Source organism: Callospermophilus lateralis, chromosome 9, assembly GCF_048772815.1.
Source record: "Callospermophilus lateralis isolate mCalLat2 chromosome 9, mCalLat2.hap1, whole genome shotgun sequence".
Taxonomy (NCBI): domain Eukaryota; kingdom Metazoa; phylum Chordata; class Mammalia; order Rodentia; family Sciuridae; genus Callospermophilus; species Callospermophilus lateralis.
This window is the reverse complement of record NC_135313.1, coordinates 9306413-9328382: the sequence shown is the minus strand read 5'-3', so window position 1 is coordinate 9328382 and position 21970 is coordinate 9306413. Positions and strand designations below refer to the sequence as shown.

Below are 21970 nucleotides of genomic sequence, written 5' to 3'. Positions count from 1 at the left end.
CAATTCAATGACATAAAACCAACATTTAAAAAAAAAAAAGTTGGTGAAGGATGGAGAATATTCAGACGCTGAGTTGTGTGATGATGGCTGCAAACGCTGCTATTAGAGGAAAAGGAGAGACCAACAACCAGCAAAGCCACTGGTGGAAGCCGGGGAAGGAGCCAGAGTAAAGACCACACTGGCAACTTTAGAAAGTGGAGTGGCAGCAGCTGCATGCAAGAAAGAGGGGCTCAGGAAGATGAGCTTAGATATTTTGGAAAATCAACCCAGCCTGGCTGGGTCACAGTTGAGATGCCAATATTGACCCCTATGCTAATGGAGCTGAATGCTGCCTGTCTTATGCAGAAAGAAGCACACAGGGGACGTGCCTGGTGGGTCTGGGCACACCTCCAGAAACAGCAATCCAACCCCATGACTCAGAGGCAGGAAAGAAGCAGCCCCACACTGGGCTGGCGTCAGCATTTAGGAGTGGAGCATGATCCAAGGCAGAGCTACTGGAACATCAAGAAGTCAGAGTCCAGACCACGGAAAGGAGGGGTCTTCCTTGTGCAGTAGCAAGATAGGGTGACAGTCACAGGGATGGGACTGGAGGCATGGGGACCTTACACCCGAAGGAATGAGGTTTTTACTCCAGGAAGCCGATGGAAGCCCAGGAGCTCTGCATGTGGAAGGGAAGAACCCAGTTTAACATTCAGTCCAGGGTCCAGGGACCCCCTAGGCCCAGATTTGGATAGTAAGATATACTGTGGCATACCCCCACCAGTGAACAGCCTGTCTAGACACTGGAGGTTGCAGGTGACAGAACAGAGCCTGGCACCAGGAGAACTAAGGGGCAACTTTAGAATGAGGTGTGGCAGCAGGCTGCCTGCAAGAAAGAGGGGCTTGGGAAGATGGGCTAGAACATTTCAGAAAATCAACCCCGCCTTGCTGGGTCACGGCTGAGAGGCAAATATTGATCCCTAAGCTAATGGACCTGAAAAAGTCATGCTCAATGAAAACGTTATGTGGGTACAGTAAAGGACATTCTGAAAATCAACTGTCCTTCCCACTGTCTTGTTTCTTTATATCCTAACTCATTTTTTATGATCCAAGAGGCTTACAGAAAATACATAATACTAAATGGCAAAATGCAAATTTAAATGAACATCAGAGGAAGGAGAAACATAACCTGAGGTTAGAGTGTGTAGGAAAGAGATAAGTGGGCCTCAGGTCCCTGCAGCTGCCAGAGGTGAATGGCCACTTTGATCCTGCATCTGTGCATAGCCCTTTCCAACAGGAGGATGTCGGAGGCTGTGCACCCATCAGCCCCAGGGGTATTCTTCCTTCTGACATGCCTTGGTCTGTCCCTGGCCTCTCCCTCCTCTATACCTTCCCTGCCACAGTGAGTGTCCCATAAGGAGATGGATTCTGCCTGCTCTACATGGTACCCATGGCCAGAAAGCAATCACAGGAGCTGGAAGCCATACAGGAACGAGAGGGGAATGGTGGGCAGATAGGGAGAGGCAGGCCAGACTATTTATTGCTGAGTTAAAGTCCTGACCAAGAAACCAAATAATTCATCAAGAAGTGAATGAGATCAAAAAATATCCGTCTAGAATCCCAAGGCCTAAATTGCTAACCTAGATATACACCCCCCAAAACAACCAATGACTGCTGTGCATGGCTTCAGGAAGCTCCCCAGCCAAACAGAGAGGTCAGTAATAGCTCTTGTCCTTGCTATTCCATTGGAACTTTCTCGCCTTTCAATACTGCCCACCTCACTTACAATACTGCCCACTCCTACCCCAACTAGAGTGTCCTGGTGATGTTCCAGGTTTTCAGGAACGCTTCCCCCCAAATCCCTCTCTCCACCAGATGTGCAAGATGAGACACCCCAATCTGACCTAAGTTAGTTTTAGAACTTGTGTTTTGAAGGACGTGGCTTATAGGAACAGAAGGGAGCGGAAAGATACCATTCCAGAATGAGAAAACAGAGGTTCATTAAAGACTCCAAAGAGCTACCCGAAAATTCACATCAAAGACCAGAAGATCCCTCCATTTCTTTGGAGGATGAATATAGAATCCAAAAAACATGATCCATACCTTGAGCACCTCACTTGATATAAATTTGCTCATATCTAAGAAGAGAGAAATACAGGGTAGTGAGACTTTCCAGGTTCTGTTATATATTTGTTGAAATTAAACTTCATTCCCAGTTGTGACAGTAGTATGGAGCACTACTATTAAATTAATCACACAGAGGCCTGGGCCACCGAGTGCCACACCCCATCCCGTACCTCAAGGAGAACACTTTGCCGGCCCTTCTTTCCCTGGTGGAGTTTGCTGCTCCTTCCTTGAGTCCTCTGGCCATTTTTGCCCATTCCTTGTCATGGCACTTGTCCCTGCTTTCCCTGCCACCCCATGCACCTAGAGATGACACCTAAATCATCTTCGCATTTGCAAACTAGAAAAGTGTCTGGGAAATAGAGGCATGCAATTCTTGTTTTCTAAACTAACAGACTAAATATTTCTAATAGTCCTGCTGCCCTCAAACGTAAGTAAAAAAAATTCCTCAATATAGACTTAGGAAGCAGATACACCTGTCAAAGGAAACTTCAGTGGATAAGCAAAGAAACTTCAGTGGATAAGCAAAGTCCTATGTCTTCTCACAGGATCACACACAAAGCTTAAAGCAGTGGCTCTAAAATTTCTAGGGAATCAGATGCCCTTAAGAATCCAGTGAAGTTTTGACTCTCCTGATAAAGATGCAGAGATGCACACGATACATTTTCAGGAGATCCACAGGATCCATGAAATACATCTTTGCACCCCGTGACTCCCAAAATCAGGGGCAACTGAGCCCAGAGTGCAAAACTTTTGCCTAAGAATAATAGTATTGGTTGGGTATTGAGAATTCTGTTGTTTTTAAAATATGCCTAAATAAACTATTAGACTCAAAAGACTATCTCCTCAGGACTGTAATTCCAGTGAGGACAAATGCACCAGGTAAGTCCATGAAAAACTAAACCCCTGGGCCCATGAAAGACTATTGCACCAGGGAAGTCTTATCACCTTAACAAGAGAAAATTAATCACCTTTCTATAAACGCCCTATTCCTGTCTTGTTCCTCAAGAGAAGGGAATGAAGTGAAGACACTGTTATAGGAATCATTTTGCAAAACAAGAGTCTTAAACTGAGCGGTAGCACACACCCATAATCCCAGCAGTTTGGGAGGCTGAGGCAGGAATTCAAAGTCAGCCTCAGCAAATTATTGAGGCCCTAAGCAATTTAGTGAGACCCTACCTCTAAATAAAATATAAAAATGGCTGGCAATGTAGCTCAGTGGTTAAGCACCTCTGGGTTCAATCCCTGGTACCAAGAAAAAAAAAAAAACAGCCTTAAACTAAAAAGTAAGGTCAAGGAGGACTCCCCAGCCCCCAGGATGCACAAAGAGGTTATGGGGTGATGGGCAGACTTGGAAACCATCCAACCCAACCAAGAAATTAGTTACAAAATTCCAGGAATTATTGATTTCCAGGGCTCTGTGGCTAAAATTCTACAAAGATGATACCAGGACATTCCTATGGGCTGCACGTCACACTGTTTACTCCTTTGTGAATTAAGGAGAATCTAGAGTTATAAGAGGAGAATCTCTGGGGATCCTAAATGAAGTACCACTGGTCTGGATGAAATATTCCAATACACTTATTGTTATAACATAGACATAAAAATGTGCTGAAACCATAAGAAAGCTCAGCACAAACGTGTACCTGATAAAAGCCACCGAGAAAACAGGGGTTAGGAGCAGGAGAACCGAAGGAGGGAAGAGAAAACGGCAACTGTAAGAAAGTAGAGCGCTGCCAGGAAGAAGAAGATAAATGATCTGGCTCAAAATGAGAACAATTTCAAAGAAGGGCAAAGGGATAGACTACCCGATCCAGCTAACCACAAGTGTGGAGTAGGAGAGAAGCGTGTGGAAGGGAAATCGATGTTCCCCGGAGCAAGCAGGTAGGCAGAAGTGTGGGTGAGGCTTCTGGGGCTTCCGGGGCAAGGGGAGGACTGAGCAGAGTGTCCCAGGCCGCTGTGTGCTGGACAGAATTTGTAAGAGTAAAAGGAGATTTGAGAATCCACGTGGAGTAGAATCTTTGGCAGCCGATTTCCGTATCAGAGACTCAAGAGAGGAGAGTTTAAATGAGGACTCGAGGAAGAGTGGACTTGCGGGTGTGAGGCAGGGAGGGTTTGGGGTGCGATGCCCCTGGGGATGGGCCCGGCAGAGCGAGGAGCACCAAGCAGAAGTCAGGAGACCTGACCCTTGGGGCAGGAGACAAGAGCAGGAAACGCCTGGGGAGGGGTCCAGAGGGGCTTCCCCCTGGGAAATGGTTCCCCACTCCTTCAGCCGCTTTCTCTCAGAGGTCACATCCCAGAGGGCTGCTTGGGCCCCCGAGGTCACCCCTCACATCAACGTGCTCAAACCACTGCAAGCCGAAGTATATCTACACTTCCTAAAGACACGGAGTCACACCATGCTTCATGGAGACCGATGAACTCTACTCCCTGGAAACACAAACTGTGGGGTGACTGATGAGCACCTCTGATGCTCCCCACCGGGCAGACGGCGTAAAAAAGAGGTTATTTTGTTATTTACCCCCAAACAATGCATAAAGCAAATAATATATGTGGGAGAGATGCATTGAATAAAAACAAAAGGGGTGATTAAGGAGAAGGCAGAGAGTGAGATCTGGTGGTAACTCAGGAGGGAACAGGTTGGTGGAGAAGACCCAGGGACGAGGGTGACACACGTCATAGAAACTTCTCCGCTTTTTTCCCTGAAACAGGATAAATGTTAGTAAGTCAATGGTAACGAAGGAAAACTAAGAAAGTTAACTGTGGGCACACTGAAACAGGCTGAATCGTGCACGTCGGGGTCATCTGGCCTGAGCCGGACATCACACTCTCAGCAGACGACTTCACAAGTGTAGAAGAAAGGACTGCGAATCTCTCACCATGAAGGTTCGATAAGCGTTTGAGGAGCTAGAGGTGTGCAGTCTGATTTAGATGCTACCCGAGGTACACGTGTATTGAAGTATCCTGCGGACCCGTACTCCTGTAACTTTTATGCTTTTTTATGTATCGATTTAAAAAATAAACATATTATATTCCTTAATTCATAAAAGATTATCATAACCCTCAAAATAATTAATTTTTAAAAGGTATTCAAATCTACTGACCGCAAACAACCTGGTCTCCCCAAGACACAGAAGGGGCCCCCCTGCCATACTGCATGGGAATACTGAAACACCTCTGGCCCGACGTTAAGTGCATGGGGTCTGTAGAGAGTGGAGAGACAGGAGACGGTCCACCACTGTAAGTTTTTCAAGCTTCCTAGAAAGGAGTAGCAGGCTCTGGAACTCTGCCCTCCCCTGACATGGATGTTTTCTTCCCACCTGCATTAGCACCAACCTGTCCGTCTGTGACATGAATGTCACCGTGCTCTGCAAAATGGTCTTTGCTAAAACATATTCATGCCTAAAAAGCCCAGATTAGGAAAGTGAATTATTTTATTAAGCTCCTTTTTTTTTAGTTTTTATTTTTTAAGCTCCCTTTGTTAACAGAATAAAAAGCGCATTAAACACATGTCAATGTAGTAAGCATAAGGCTTCTTCCCTGATTACAAAAGATACATCTTGTTTCTTTAAGACAAAGAGATCTTGTAAAGGAGGAGGCTGGCAGTGTGTAGGTGTAGCCAATTTATCACTGTCGGGAAGTTGGCCATCGCTCCCCTGCAGGGGCTGGCGACAGGACCGCCCGCCACCTCAGGGAGAGGAGCAGGGAGGCAGGGATCTCTGCTGTGGAGCCAGGCTCTGCAGCAAACAGGAGCCCTACCAGCTCTAGCCAGGAAATCTAAGACAGCAGATCACAACAATTCCAAGTGAAAGAAATGGTATTTAGAAAGAAATTACTCAAATTCATTGCCTCCCCGTGATAACCTCAAGTCTAATGTGGGGAGAAAGAGTCCCTCAATTTTGAGTATGTGAAATTAATGTTTTAAGATTATTCCTCTAAGGACTAATATATTTGGGCAGGAATGTGGCTCAGTGGTAGAGCACCTGCTGAGAGTGCATTAGGGGCCCCGGGTTCAAACACCAGGACTGGGGGATAAAAAAGAAAAAAAATTCCTCCCAGGAAAAATAAATTTCAACCAGAGAGATCATTTTTTCCTTAAAATTGCATTAGCAAAATGAGTTCAAACTGTATGTGAATTCACAGAATTTCTCCTATCTCAAAAGACAAATTTATATTAATGCTGGTAAATCCCTATTAATCCCCACCTGCACCTCTGTCAGTCCAAACTTAAACCCATGTTACAGCCAAAAGGGCATAAATGCCAGCTAATGTTTCAAACGGGTGTAAAGATGCCATTCTCTAAAGGAGGACGCTGGAATACCTGGCTGGACACGAGAAGGTATGAGCTGCAGGAACAGGTGGGGCCATTAGACCGGCAGGGGCAGATTCTACCCTTCAGCTTGTGTCTTTGCGTGGATGCTATAGATGGAAGAAGCTCTAATAAAATCCCTCATATCAGCAAAGTTAAGGGGGCTAGAGTTACAAGTTCCAACTCGAGTAGTGCCCTGCGCCAGGTGAGGGGTGCGGACAAGTGGCAGAAATGGTCAGAATGCTAAGCCAGGGGAAAGGTCATCCTTAGGAAACTGTCCAAGTGCAGCCCTTGGGAGGGGCATGGATGGGACTGGGGAAGGGAACCTGGGGGCTTTGCTGTCTGAAGGACATTTCTACTCCACAAAGAAACTCAAAAACAACTCTCTGGATATGTGACAAGTTCAAGGAGGTTAAATTATGGAGGCAAGAAAGAGTGAAAAGTTACAAGAGGCCCATTCAGCAGTGGGTGTGAGGCCAAGGAGCCCAGAGGAAGCTTTAATCCCTCCTGGGACATCTGAGCAAGTGACTCTGGAACCCAGAGCTCCTGTGCTTCCTCCACTTTGAGCCACACTGCAAACATTACAATAGAAACCAATTTTGACTCTGAGTCAAACCATATCTAAAGTGGAGGAAACTGTTGATATCTAGACTTCATATTATCTGAGCAAGATTTCCAGTCTATGTCCAAACACCAACCAAGGCTGACCTGAAGCAGGCGTGGTATGGAGGAGGCCCTGTGACTCACCAATGAAGTGATTGTGCCCCAAAGTCAGCATCTCCTCCAAGAGGACAAGGCCCCCGGGAGCCTGGAGGGGGGTCACACTTCTTCCGTCTATGAGGGAGCACTGTTGAAACCCCGTGGCAGTGACCTTCCACAGCAAAATCAGAGAAGCAGTGGCATCTTGCCGGATTCTGAAAACAGGAATGATGTCATTGAAAATGTCTTCCAGAAAAATTCATCCCAGAACCAATTCATCAAGTTAAAACTAAAGGCAACATGTACATCCCAGAGATGTGGGGAGGCTGAGAGAAGGATTGTGTGGACACTTGTCAACTTTGGGCACCCCCAAGTTTCCCCACACTTACTAGAAATGTCTAACTCCCACCTGTTTACAACCACCACAGGGCAACTGAAGGGTGCCTCACCTTGGTAACAATGTTTTAAAATGATAAAAAGAGCACACTGGTTCTTTTACAGACAAATCCTTTGATATCCACACAACACAAAGAATCTTGCTTAAATTTATCACAAATGTGTTCGGCAACTCAACATGACCCCCTGGGTTATATTCACTGCCCAAATGAGCAACTGTGTCATTCTCCCTGTCCCCTTCAGGTCTCCCCTGGTTTCTTGTGGTTTTCAGGATACAATCCAGAGAACCAGCTGCCATCAAAGCCCTCAACCCCTCCCTGCTCCCTCCCAGCCAGACTCCTGCACCTATTGCAGTAACCCAGTGCTCCAGCAGGGAGCAGTTACCCTGTCTCCTCCCAGCCCAGTTCTCTCCCAGCTCCTCCATCTCCACCCAGGAAATACACAGCTGCCCATTAGCAGCTGCCCATTCTCCCTGTGTCCCAGAAGGACTTGGTTCCACCTCTGGCTGAAGGTTCCCAGGGTGCTCTCTGCAGAGCTGTTCCCCCAATACAGAGCTCCAGCTTGCAGCAGGGGCTCAGGAAAGTTTGATAACAACTGAATGCACGAATAAATTAAATTGTAAGGGGCTAGGAAACCCCACACATGGATTGGGGGTGCCCACAGATCATCTGGCATTCTGAACTTTGCTCAGTCTGGGTCATTTCCATCCAGTTCTACAGCCTAACAGGGTCTCAGGTTTGTTGAGAGAGAGGGAAAAGAAGTGTTCAGAGGGACAGAAGACCAGAATAATTCAGACAGGCTTATGAGAGCCAAGTAGTATCATCTGAGCAAGAAAGGCCTGGGAGATGGTTTCTTAAAAAGGAAACTAGTACACGAGTTAGTCACTAGCGCTCCTCGGCACTCCCTCACGGGGCTCTGGACCAGGGCTTTCAGCTGTTGTGAGCACCTAAAACCCTGAGGACCGGGGTCCCCCTGCTGGTGGAGCTGGGAGTGGCCTCAGACCCTACTGCCTGCAGGGACCTTGCTCCTGTGTCCAAGTCCACTGCCCTTTCTGGCGCCTCCCCTACCAGAGGAACGTCAAGACCTGGGGAGGAGGGTGCAGGGGCCCTGTAACCAAGTCCCCTTCCAGATGCCACTATTGGGAAAGCAAGACGGGCAAAAAGGACCCATCTTTGCGAAAAAGGACCAGAGTGTCCACAGTCCCTTAAAAGGAAAGTAATGCATTGAAATGGTTGATCAGGACCTCATGTCCCCAACCTTCTAAAATCCCCCACGACTGGACAGCAAATGTCCAGAGACTGCACGGGTGGTGTGGGGAGGGTGGAACAAAGGAGGACAGGGCAGAGGGGGTGTCACCCAGGCTGGAAACTGCGGTGCTGGGTCTGCCCCCACTCCCCCCACCGTGAGGCCCCAGTGCTGACTTCTCTGATGCAGGAAAGCTGATTTCCCACTGCCTCTCCTCCATCTCCCCCTGGGGACCATGAGCAGTTTGTGATTTGAAGAAGCTCAAACTTAAGACAAAACAAAACACTCAGTTGCTTGCTTTGAAGGAGAAAATTGTAATGTGAGAATTTTAAATTTGGGATAAATCATGCAAATGAATTTAACCAAATGTTCTATTAATATCTTAAAAGGCCAGTAATTCTGGAAGCCACCGTCATGTGGGAGATGAGGTGCCTGGTTCCAGGTCTCATCTGAGGCCTCAGGGCTTTGTCCCCCACATTAGCCTCAGCCAATCCAGTCTCCTCCCTGCACAGCTCCAGCCCCCTGGGTCCCAACTCTGAAGTCCTCTTCTGAGACAGCTTCCTCCAGGTTTCAAGCAGCATAGGCTGCGTCTGCCTATGGACTCTGTTCCTGATCTGCAGACCACTGCCCTTTTAGAGTGATCCTTGCACATCCTGGTGCTGACAGGTACATTTGTGGGCACCACCCAGCACACAGGTGCTAGTACCAACCTTAGTAGCCGTTCTGTGGGAGTGGGTGGTTTGGATGCCTATTGTGTTTTTTCAGGTTCTGGTGACTGTTTTTTATTTTATTTTCTGCAGTACTGGGGATTGAATCCAGGGGTGCTCTACCTCAGAGCTACATCCCCAGCCCTTTTTAATTTCTATAGAGACAGGGTCTTGCTAAACCACCCAGGCTGGGCTGGAACTCTCAATTCCCATTCCTCAGCCTCCTGAGTCACAGGGACCACAGGATGCACCACTGCGCCCCGCAATCTTAACAAATCTCCACCAAGAATCTTCTTACTTTACTGAGGTGTTCTGTGGCACTTCGAAGGACACCAGGCGGCCACCTGCAGAGCTGTTAGAGCTGGCATTCCCACAGGCGCTGTCGGGGACCACCTGGAGAAAAGGAGGACATGCCATTGGGTTGATCACGGTACAAGACAAGGTCGAAAAGCACAACTCCGTGAGCCGCACCCCTGTGCCTCTCCAGATGAGGCTGCTGTCCTGCTGGAAGGGACACATGCATCCCTAGGCCTTAACAGAAGAGGAGACTTTGCCCCAACTTTATGAACTGCAGCTCCCACAAGAGCAGTCTACGGGTTTCCAGGACTTTAAAGATGAATAAACACGCTATTTTAGGAAAAGAGGCACGGTCTCACTCCCTGTTCTTTTTCATTCTCTGTTCCTTGCGCATCCTGGTGCTGACAAGGGACTGAATGCTTAAAGAACAGGAGGGATTGTGGGTGTGAGTGTTAGTGCCCAGGAGAGCACACCTACACACCTGCAAAGACAGGGAGCACCTGGCCCAGCTCCCTGGGCCAACAGGCATCAGCCGTCCAGGCAGGGAAGCTGCCCTTCTTCTCTCCTGAGGGCCACACCTACATTTTTAAATTGAATTAATTAACTAATTGTCTTCACCTACAGCAGCGAAAACAGGAGTATGAAAACACTTCCCCATCACAGAATCAACTGAAAACAATAGAGAAACGTCAGCTGTTTCCCCCAGGGCCCAACACTTATTTGCCAGAACATCCTAGAGCTAAATTCTGTGGCTAAAATCCACCTTTGATACTCAAAGACTTCCAACTTGTTAAATTTGTGGAAAAGACACTGGTCATTGAGTTTCAGTCCTCTAAGCTCCAAATAGCTTCATGTTTTCAAAGCAGCATTATTTCACGAAAAAGGGAAGCCCAAGCACATCCCCCATCTTTCCTGCCGACACTTCTAACCTGCTTCTTCAACAGCCCAACAGCCCAAGACAAAGCGCACGACTACAAGATGGAGCATTTCTTTCTCACACTTTCCGTCTGAGGAAAGCATGACTTTAAATAAACAGATTGAAATGGCTGGTGGGGGAGAGATTTTCTTTAAAGGATGCTTCCTTGATAAACTCGGAATCAAATCTAGTTCACATTCAATAAAGGCGTCATCCCGCAAGGAGGTATTCAAATCCTAACTTCAAAGCACTTATTAAGAGTCGGAAATCAGAACCAGTTTCACAGCGTTTTAGGTAGCTGGAACCGCTGCCCTGCAGTCGGAACGAGGCCTTCATAAACTGAGCGGCACTAAAAAGAAGTGGGTCAACCGGTTAGCAGGCAAGAAAATAGGAGAAGAAACTTCACTGCCTCCTTTACAATATCAGGGACATTTTTAGACACCTTCCTCAACTCTAATACATGTTTCGCAAAGACCCATGTGTTTTTCAAGCTATGAAATTTGTAATAATAGGTCACTGGGTTTATGTGGATGTCAGATACATATAGTGGAAGATGTGGGGTGGAATTATGCTCTACCAATGTCACCTCAGATTCTTGATGTGGATTCGCCTTCCAACTTTTCTAGCCAGCAAAATTATACTTTATGTCAACTTTTAGAGGCCTGTTAAAAAATCCACAGGATGAGACTTATTTTAGTACCTGAGATTGAACCCAGGGGTGCTTAACCACTGAGCCACCTCCTCAGCCCGTTTTCATTTTTTATTGAGAGACAGGGTCTGGTGAAGTTGCTTAGGGCTTTGCCAAGTTGCTGAAGCTGGCTTTGAACCCAATCCTCCTGACTCAGCCTCAGGAGTCACTGGGACGACAGGCATGTGCCGCCAATGCCCAGCAGGATGAGACTTTAGAAGACATTGAAGGTATAACAGCCAAACCTGATAGACTAAATCCCATGGAAATATTGCAAGGTACCAAAAATAAAAACTAAACAGTAATATGATAACAGAAAAAAAAATCAGGTCTTTAAAGGTTTGTATTGTCCCAAATCCACATATTAAAACCCTAACTCCCAGGCTGATAGTATTAGGAGGCAGGGCCTTGGGCAGGTCATTAGCTCACGAGGGAAAAGCCCTATGCATGGGACTAACTCCCTTATAAATGAGGCCTGAGGGATCCTGGTCCCCCTTGAACCATATGAGGTTACAATCAGAAGGCACTTCTATGAATAAGTGGGCCCTCCCCAGGCTCCAAATCTGCCCTGATCTCGGACTTCCTGGTCTCCAGAACTGTCAGGAATAAACATCTGTTGTTTATAAGCCAGCTAGTTTATGTGTTCTGGTTACAGCAGCCCAAACAGACTAAGACATACCCTAGGAAGGAAAATCAGTTCAACAATGACTTGATAATTTGACTCTACACTGAGGTGTCTGCCCCCAAATCAAAGATTATCTCACAGAAATGTATGTGGGTATCACTCCAGAAAATAATCTCCTTCCCTTTGGTTTTCATTGACTCTTTTTATGCTTGCAAAGCCATGATACACACAGGTACAGAGTAACATTACCCACGTTTTGGTTCAATAAAAAACTTTATGGGTCTTCCATCTTTATTGCTCAGATAAGAACCACTAGAATTATCTTAACGTTTCTGGTTTCTTATGTGAAAATATACACCATACCATGAGCTCACCTCCACTTGATCCCACTTCATTTCTACAACTTTCTGCCCTGTTTTCGGCTGCCAGGTTGGCAGTGTCACTGTTGCCTGAGAGCGTGGCAGGATTATGTCAGGCTCCTGGGTGGCTGGGACAGGCTGAAGCTGTCTGGGCACCATGGACTCGGTCCAGCCAGAGGCTGGGAGACTGGGAAGTGCCTGTTCACAGTTGAGACCTTCATAGCCCTCGTCGCAAGTGCAGAGGTAGCCATCGCTGCTGCTGCTGCTGGGGCTGCTGCTGGGGCTGCTGCTGGGGCTGCTGCTGGGGCTGCTGCTGCTGCTGCAGTTGCCATGGCGACAAGGGCTGCTGGCACAAGGATCTGCAACGAGCTGAAACGAGACCATAAATGGGTCAATTATTCCCTCATAAGAAAAGCGGTGCGATTGCTGGGAAATTAGCTCCTGGTCTCAGAGTCACCGTGATGTGGAAGCGCTGTTCCTCTGTTCTCAGTTATGTGTGTTGGATGTTCCCAAGGTCATCCCAACACTGACCTTGCTGCAGAGAACAGGCACCCAGCCTGTGAAACTGCAGTGGAGAACAGCCATCCCCCAACCCCAAACCCTAAATACTGCTGATTTCAGGATCCTGTTATTTGGAAGAATTTTGTAAAACAAAAATCGTTAACACCGAGGCTTATTAGGAAAAAAAACACATTTGACATTTGTAGCTGTCTGTCATGACAAAGGTTTCAGGAATCTAAATTGGAATCTCTTTTTTCATATCCTGGACCTTTGCAAAGTTTCCTCATGGGCAATGATGGACCAATTTTCCTGCCCTACAGAGTGGGCTTACCTGGGTCTCCCAATTTCCTTCCTGCTTGGCAACCCTATTAATTCAATAGCATCACTGTTTGCATGAGAACTGAAGTGGAAGGGGGGTGCTTAAGTAGAATTTAATGACATCTTTACCTCATTATTTTGGAGAGTGATTACAAAGACATGTGACCCCCAATAGATAATGGAAGACAAAAATTTGGTTATATGTCTTCACGAGGAAAGAGTTTATCTCCGAGTCCTTTGCTGCTGACCTCTGGGGGGCCATTTGTTGGTACTTGGGGACACTAGAAAACAGTGGGGAAAGATGGACTGCTCCTCTGGAGGCCACAGAGGGGGTCAGGTAGGCTCTCGGTACTATTCAGTTATGATTTGTTTCTGTGATAAAAGAAAATGAGATCTCTGGCTGCTGTACCCTGGGCTTTTCAGAGCTGATTGCAAAAAGGATTCAGTGCAGATGCCAGAGAAGCGGGGCCCTCAATTCTCGTGCTGAAATGAGTTCACACACATCAACACACGTGGGTAGAATTCTGCCTGGTGAACGGCTACTCCTTCTGCTAATCATCCTCATCTAGCAATTTCCAACCAGCTCCTTAAGGAACAGCAAGGGACTTGGGATTGAATCGAATGAAGCTCCAAAAACACCACATTAATTCTGTGCCATTACTTGGCAATTCCATCACAGAATCTCAGATAAGAGTGGCCGGGATACTCCCTGAAGAGATGCTCAAACATCAATAATTTAAAATATTGATCATCTATCAAATCAAAGTAAAACCCTCCTTCTAAGGAAGACAAAGCCCTTGCTAATCTGGCCCCTTCCTACTACCTTCTGAGGTCTTCTCCTCCCGTGGACCTTTCTCCTGCCCTGCACCCTCCCTCTCACTTTCTGTCCCTGGACTGTGCCAAGCTCATTACCACCCCAGGGCCTTTGTGCTTACTGGCCCTCTGACTGGGATGACTTTCTCCAGACTTGGCATGGCTCTCTCCCTCATTTCATTTAGTTCACCACCTCAGAGAAGACTTCCCTACTATGCAATCTAAAATAGTCCCATTCTTCTATCCCACAAAAACGTGAGTTCCATGAATGCAGGGACTCAGCTGCACCATTTGCTATCCCTGGTATGCCAAGGGACGCAGAATACATGGGAGGACTTTAAGATGTTGAAAGAGAGAAACACAGATTGATGGATTGATATCTGGGAGGCGGTGTGTGCTGGGGAGGAGGTGAATGGCTCATTTGGCCATGACGTTGGCTCGTGGCTGATTTATTTTTAGGAAGGCCTTGTGGAATGGTGTCACCTCAAGAATTGTTTGACAGGAAGAAGGAAGGGTTTAATTAGCTAGAACAAAGAGGACAATAAAGCTGTGCTCCGTAAATCAACTTTAGAAACATCTGAGGTTGGCCTAGACACTAAAAGGGATTTTCATACGTGCAGACAGAAAACAGGTACACGTTAAATGACAAGGATTCACACAAAAGCCGATTCCGGGAGCCCAGGCCTCACCGCACAGCTTAGCCAAGGGTGCTGCTGGCCGAGGAGCACCGCGCTGTGGCCAGAGAGGCCCCGGGGTGTCTGCTGCCATCACGGCTCATCCTGGGGGAACATGGGCTCCTCGAAAGAGGCGCCAGGCACAGCCGGAGCCAGCATGTCCCCCCTCCCACAGTAGAGGCCACCTGGTCCCCAACACATGGCCACTACATTCTCAAAGAGCACCGCCGTGTGGCAGTTCCCTTGTCCCCCCAAGAGCCCTGAGCCTGTGTCAGAAAGGGAAGGGCAGGGGGAGAGAAGGGCCCGTGACAGCCAGAACAATGCCACGCCCTCTGACGTCCACATTTGATATCAAATGATTTTCATGCAAAAAAATCCCCGTGGAGAAGGCAAAAGGCAAGGGTCCTATTTATGTAAGAGACAAAAAGTAAAGACGGGCTAAATGTGGGTGAATTAAAATCACTCTGAATGCCTTTTAGAATAAAGGCAGACGAGGCCGATGCTCGGTGAAGCTGACTGAGGCCTTCCCGTGCACCAGGGGCTGTGCCAGGCACAACAGAGCCATAGGCTCTGCCCCAGAGCGTTCATGTCTAAAAACCGAGTTCAGCACTAAGAAGAGCCAGCGCCACCTGCCAAGCACTGAGCATTCAACAGTTCACATCCTTTAAGTTCCTCCCCACAGCTTCTCAGGTATTTATCATCCATTATTTTGTACTGAGGCTTGGCACTGACTTTTACTCAGAATAACAGTCAAAGTCTTCACAAAATCTTACTGGCCCCATGTGATCTACCCACCCCAGTCTCTTGAGCCTCATCCCCGCACACCAACCCCAGCACTGCTCCTGTAAGTCCCCAGATACTCACCTGCCTCAGGGCTCTTGCACCTACTCAGCCTGCACTGCCCTTACTGCTCATTGCTGCCCTGAGCCTACTTCAAGTCTCTGCTCTCATGCCACCTTCTGAGGAGGCTGTCCCCAAGCATCCGATGTGACAATGTGGTCTCCAACCCTGTCACTGTTGACTCTTCCCGCTTTGGTTGATTTTTTATAAAACATCTGTCATCTGACATATTGCTTTTTTAAAAAACTAAGATATTTTCTATCTTCCTCCACTGGAATGTAAGCTTGGAGAAAGCAGATTTCTTTTCTTTTTTTTTTTTTCTGTTTTGTCTACTTGAGGGTCTGCCCCCCGGCACCAGGCACGGGGAGGCTGCAGAATAAACACACAGTGAGCAGGTAGGTGATTGGTGTTATGAAAAGAAGCTCCAGAGCCCGGGAGGTGTGTAGAACAAGTCAGGTTCTCCAAACCCGGTCCCAGGTCTTGAGAACATAAGTCAAAGAACATAAGTCGCTGTCCCCACGACAGTGTTTTCACATCTGCTATAGAACAAGGGGAAGTCTCTGCAGCCCGAGCCGGGAGGCAGAACCAGCCAAGCCACCTCTGTCCTCAGAGACATCTGAGAGCACCACCACAGTGGGCACAGGTGCTTCCAGACAAAGCTGGATGGCCAAGGACAGGGCCCCACAGCGATGCTCGGCTTGCCGTATCCAGGTGACAGTCCCACAGGCAGGGAATGGAGCACTGGAAGGAAAGCAGGAAAATCAGCAAAGCCCTGAGGTCCCCCATCGGGGTTGTGGCGATGGGAGGAAAGCACGCTCAGCACACGGGATGAAGAACCACGCGGAGGGCAGAGACGCACCCCCAGGAAAGACGACACACGCTAAGAGTTAAACTGTCAAAGGTGCAGATCTCTAGAAGGACTCAGAGCACAGATGATGTGACAGAAGACACACACACACACACACACACACTCACACACACTCACACACACTCACACACACACTCACACACACTCACACACACTCACACACACTCACACACACTCACACACACTCACACACACTCACACACACTCACACACTCACACACACTCACACACTCACACACACTCACACACACTCACACACACACACTCACACACACACTCACACACACTCACACACACTCACACACACTCACACACACTCACACCCCAGGCTGCAAAGCGGGGTCTAAAGCATCACAGGGGCATTGATGCCTTTTTTTTTTTTTTAAGAGAGAGAGAGAGAGAGAGAGAGAGAGAGAATTTTAATATTTATTTTTTAGTTTTCGGCGGACACAACATCTTTGTTTGTACGTGGTGCTGAGGATCGAACCCGGGCCACACGTATGCCAGGCGAGCGCGTTACCGCTTGAGCCACATCCCCAGCCCCATCAATGCCTTTTTAAAAAATCACCATTTCATCCCATGCTGCTTCCTTGGCTTGTAAGTTAGTTGTTTCACTAACAAAGACAACTATCTGCCATCAAAGTCTCTCACACTTCAGACCAGTTTCATTTTAAAAATTATCTGTTTTCGTTCATAATGGCAAATGTAAGGCAAAATGCAAGAATTAAACTTTAAGCAAAATCCTGACATCCTGAGTATTTACTGCGAGTGCTGCTGTACTATGAACCATAGTATTTTTTTTTTTAAGTTGTATTTTATTTCATGGTGGAAAAGTCCTGTGGTAGAGGTCACTACTGCTCTCGAATCCCATTAAGTTTGAACTATAAGCAGGTAATAACCAAACTGCCAAAATGTGTAATGAGGCAAAAATATCATAATTAATAGACCTGACTTTGGGAATACTCAACATTTAATAGGTGATATTTTAGAGCCATAATTTCTAGTTTCTAATGATGGCTGGAAATGATTAAGCTTTTGTAATGCCAGCTATAATAAAAAGTAAAGAGAGAGCCAACAGGTTAATGCTTTCTGCTTACAGGTAACCAACGGGCTCATTTGTTAAATGCTGTATGTTTGCTGCATCCGATTAATTTTCTATTTAAGCCAAATTTTTTTTTCCACATCATAGAACTAACCTGAAGTTGTTCTTTTCACATTTATCTTAGACTTTTTACCAGTGTAAAATAATTTATACTGCAACCAAGAGCATGTGTGGGGGCATGGCCCAGAGTGAGGTGGGAGCCCAGACCTGAGCCCAGGTATCTGCCAACCCTGGAGCTGGTGGCTCCAAAACCATCACAGTGTGACATTTAAGCCAGGGCCTCTTTTTTGGCCTTAAACTGTCTGCTACCCGTGCTTCTGGCAATATCCACGTCCCCTACAGCATACAAACAGAAGCATGAAAGGTCAGAATTAAGAGAGATATTTAAAAGGCTCATTTGCAGTCGTTAGGTATAATAAGTGGAAGTTCAAGGCTTCTGCAAGGTGTGAATGGGTGCACCTCCACCCCCGCACCTCCACCCCCTGAGGTGGGCCTGCGGAATGGCCCGGATTCCCTTTCCAGGTGATCCTTCCAGGACAGATTTGAGGAGTGGCAAGCTTTGTCCCTGCCCATCTTGTACTTGACAGAAAATTCAACATGGCTAATCAGGAATTCATGTGACATTCATCAAGCACCTGTGATGTGCAGGGCATGGTTTCAAGTAGAGGAATCAGGAGAGGAACGAAGCCCAGCGCTGGCCCGCGAAGAGCTCCAAGCCAGGAAGAGCCAGGCTTACTTATTTGGACGTGCACTGCCTACTCTACGCCTTGCTTCTGTGCATGTCAACCACTGCCATCATTCGACTGACCCCCCTCCTTCATATTAAACTAGACGAGTTTCAAAGTCCTCCTGCTGAGATGGAGAATGGATTCATAATTGCAGGTATGAAATGAGAAGCTGACAAGTCTCAGAGCCAGTTTCTTTTAGAATGACACTAGTAGCTTTCAACAAAATCAGTAACTGGCTGCTCCAGTACGAAGAGGTAGCCTGGAAGTTTTTGAATGGAAAGGGGAGCTGACCGGCGGGCGGCCAGCATCCTGGCTCCAGCCCTGTCTGCCTCGGGGGGCAGGGGCTTGGGACATGCTGCTCACCTGCTCCAGACACACATCCCTCATGCAGTGAGGGGCTAGGGCAGAACCTGCCAGGCCTCCTACAGCTTCATAATTTAGGATCCTATTGACAGCCACTCGGCTTTCATTGCTACTGTGTTCCAAAGGTCCAGAGAAGAACCAAGCAGACTAGAGTCCACCCCCACTCTCACTTATGTCCATGCTCAGGGGGCAAAGACATCCTGGGAAACAGGAGCATCTTTGAGGAAACCCAACCCAATGAAGCCGGAGACTCACCAGCACTGACGGAGCACATTACATGTCTGGTACCATTTGCATATGATTTGTCCCCCAGGGTTCATGTGAAGGAGGCATGGTCCTCAGTGTAGTGATGTCAAGGTGGTAGGACCTGTAAGAGGGAGGGCCTAGTGGGAAGTGCTTAGGTCCTTGGGAGTACTGCTCTCAGAAGTAACTGATGTGATCGTCATTGGTCCTAGTTGCTCCCTGGCTACCTGTCTCACCACATGACTTTTTCCTCATATGTTCAACCAGTGATGTCATTTGCCATGATGTGATCCAGCCAAATGGGCCCTCACCAGAGGTTGAATCAACAAGGCTACCCATCCCAGACCTGGAGCCTCCAAACCTATCAGCTAAATAAGCCTCTTCAATATAAAGACTCAGCCTCAGGCATTTCATTATAGTAACAGAAAACAGGCCAATAGTATCGCCACCCTGGTCACTGAGGGGACACAGGAGCTTTGAGTAAGAGGGAAATAACTGAAGGGGAATCTGTATGTGGTGTTAGCAATAAGTACAATGGACTTATTTTATAATTTGAGCAGCAGAATCAATCAAAGAACTTTCAATATGCATTCTGATGTGATATTTTTGTTCTAGGAACAGAAAGTGTCAATTAAAGTCAAAACAAAAGGCTTAAAGCAGGGTTTCTCAACCTTGGCACTAATGACACTTGGTTGTGGGAAGCCACCTGCACATCCAGGATGTTTAGCAGCCTTTTACTAGATGCCAGTAGAATCCCTCCCTCCAGATATTGCCCATGTCCCCTGGGGACAAATTATCCCCAGTTGAGACCACCACCTTAAAGAAAGACATCAATGTATTCATTTCATCAGTAACTTTTTAAAATCCATTCAACTCCATATATAAAGTTAAAAGCCAAGAATGTACAACTGATTCCCTTATGACATGAAGAATTCCAGAGATCAATAGGAGACAAACACCTTAGTAAAAAAGGCAAAGAATTTACCCAGCAAACACAGAATTGTGCTATTTTATTTCACCTTAAATACAAAGCGTAACTTTGCGTGTTTATTTGTATTTATGTGAAAGGAAAGTGGGGAAGGAAGGAAAGGAAAGGAAAGCAAAATGAATCACTATTTTAGTAAATGGTCTGAGCAGCAGAATCAATTAGGGAACTTTTTAAAATGCAGATTCCCCAGCTCTAAACTGATAATCAGAAATTCATACTAGAAACCTGTATCGTTCAACATTGCTCAGATGATTCTGATGCACCTGGTCCAAAACCAAAATGTAGAAATTGTTGTTATAAACCAAGGCTGGAAAACTACAGCCATGGGCCAAATCCACTCTGTTTTGGCAAATAAAGGTTTATTGGAATCAGCCTCAGCCACCTGTTTTGCCTGACCACTCGCAGCACACTGCACCACTGCTTGAGCTATTCTGGCCACAAATATATGAAAAAAATATTTATTGCTTGGCCCTGGCCCTCCAGTTCACCATCCCCTGATCTAGATGTCATGAACTTGGTGTTTAATAGGAGAAAGAAAACAGGTAAGTGGGGTCACCTGGGAAGACTTCAGAGAAGGACATCATCCTGAGCAGGGCCATGTAAGTTTGACAGCAAGAACATCTATTTTTTTTTTTTTTTTTTTTTACTCTATTCTACTCTCTCATTGGGCTGGCAGCACCGAATCATTAAATAACAGAAGGAACTTTTGCAATACAATTTATTCTTCCAATCATTATTGCATGCAGGAATGCAGCAGAATGAATCTTGTCACTGAGAAAGGAGTACTTCCTCTACCACGGAGCAAGACCGCCAGGAAGGGTCATATTCCCATCATTCCATCCACAGAGGGAATGTGGAACCCTCCCGCTGCCTTCCCACCTTCAACTGCACTAAATGCATGTGAGTGATGGGCAGCCCAGAACAGAGGCTAAACTCAGAAATAGGTGGAGCCCTGGAGGACGATGGGCTGGGAAAGGTCACAGAGTCCAAAGGGCCTGGAACCAGCAGGCAAGCCCCTGTCTGCATCCTCCAGCTGGGAGAGAGCACAACACAGGTGACTCCAGAGCTCAGAGCGTAGAGTTACTGGGAAAGGAGAAGGAGCAATCGATACCCTGAGGTGCCGTGACACATTAGAGAAAACCTGGGCTTCCACTCACGTGGGCATGACCTTGGACGAGGTGAGGAACTTGCCTGGGGCTCAGCATTCTCACCTTAAAAAAAGATAGGACCAGAGAGCTCTAATGTCCTTGGATTTCCTAGTGTTGTGTTTCTGTGTTGGATGGAAATAGTAATCACACTGGTTATAAGTGTCATCTTTGAGCTAAAAGGGAAATGAACAATGTTGGGTCCAACTGTCACAGTATTTTTGTCTTAAAAAGGAATTTTTCCCACTTTCTTCAATAAAGATCTCAACTACATTCCACACCAACTGCTTCCTCACTGGGAGTAAAGATATGAAAAAAACAAATCACTGTGTGCTCATGCCAGGAGGACACCCAGCCAAGAACTGCAGCCCAAGAACTTTTTTTCAAATCCAAATAATAAAAATTCTCATTCCCTTTACTGAACGCAAACTATATATCTTCCTGAAATACGCATTCCTGTGTTTTGATGTTTCTTTATTTCTGGGTTAAGTGCTCTAAATCCACTCAAAAAAATATTCAAAGACCCACCTGGGCAGCTGATAGTGGAGTCAGCTCTCTTGAAACCAGACTGTTCTGATTTTGGCATGTGTGTTGGTTGCTTTTTTAGGAAATTTCAAGCACATTCCAACTTGTGACTTTGAAATAAATGCGTTTAAAAATAAACTCTTCGGTGTCTAATTGTTTCCTACGTTCTCAAGGTGTCTCTAAAACATACAGCAGTTTGAAATTATCTTGAAAAATTGCAGTTTGTTTCTTTAGCCTGGAAAACAGGGCAGTCAACCATCATCCCAATGAATCTGAAGCCCTGCTCGGTTGCAGACGTATCAAGAATTAGATGAATTTTTCTTCAAGAACAGGCATGCCGTCTGTCCCTGGGTTTCCATATTTAACACAGTTTGGAGGGATGGCACTAACTACACTTACTAGTGGAGGCACTCTAACCTTAAATGACATCTTCTCCTTGTTATTCAAAGACCAATTTCTTGAATCAGAAATTTGCGAAACAATTCTAGTGCGTTTATTTTGATTTCAGATCTCATGGG

The 21970-nt window shown here is 46.6% G+C and overlaps 1 protein-coding gene across 1 annotated transcript in view; it reads right to left on the bottom strand.

Moving 5' to 3' along the window:
• The window catches only part of Dner (delta/notch like EGF repeat containing), a 291292-nt gene that overhangs the window by 157668 nt on the left and 111654 nt on the right, over positions 1 to 21970 (bottom strand). The window contains exons 2-4 of the mRNA XM_076866521.2: positions 12360 to 12713; positions 9758 to 9852; positions 7160 to 7326 (exon numbers count right to left, since the gene is read on the bottom strand). Of these exons, the coding sequence (XP_076722636.2) occupies positions 7160 to 7326; positions 9758 to 9852; positions 12360 to 12713 (616 nt within the window). The remainder of the gene's footprint in view (positions 1 to 7159; positions 7327 to 9757; positions 9853 to 12359; positions 12714 to 21970) is intronic.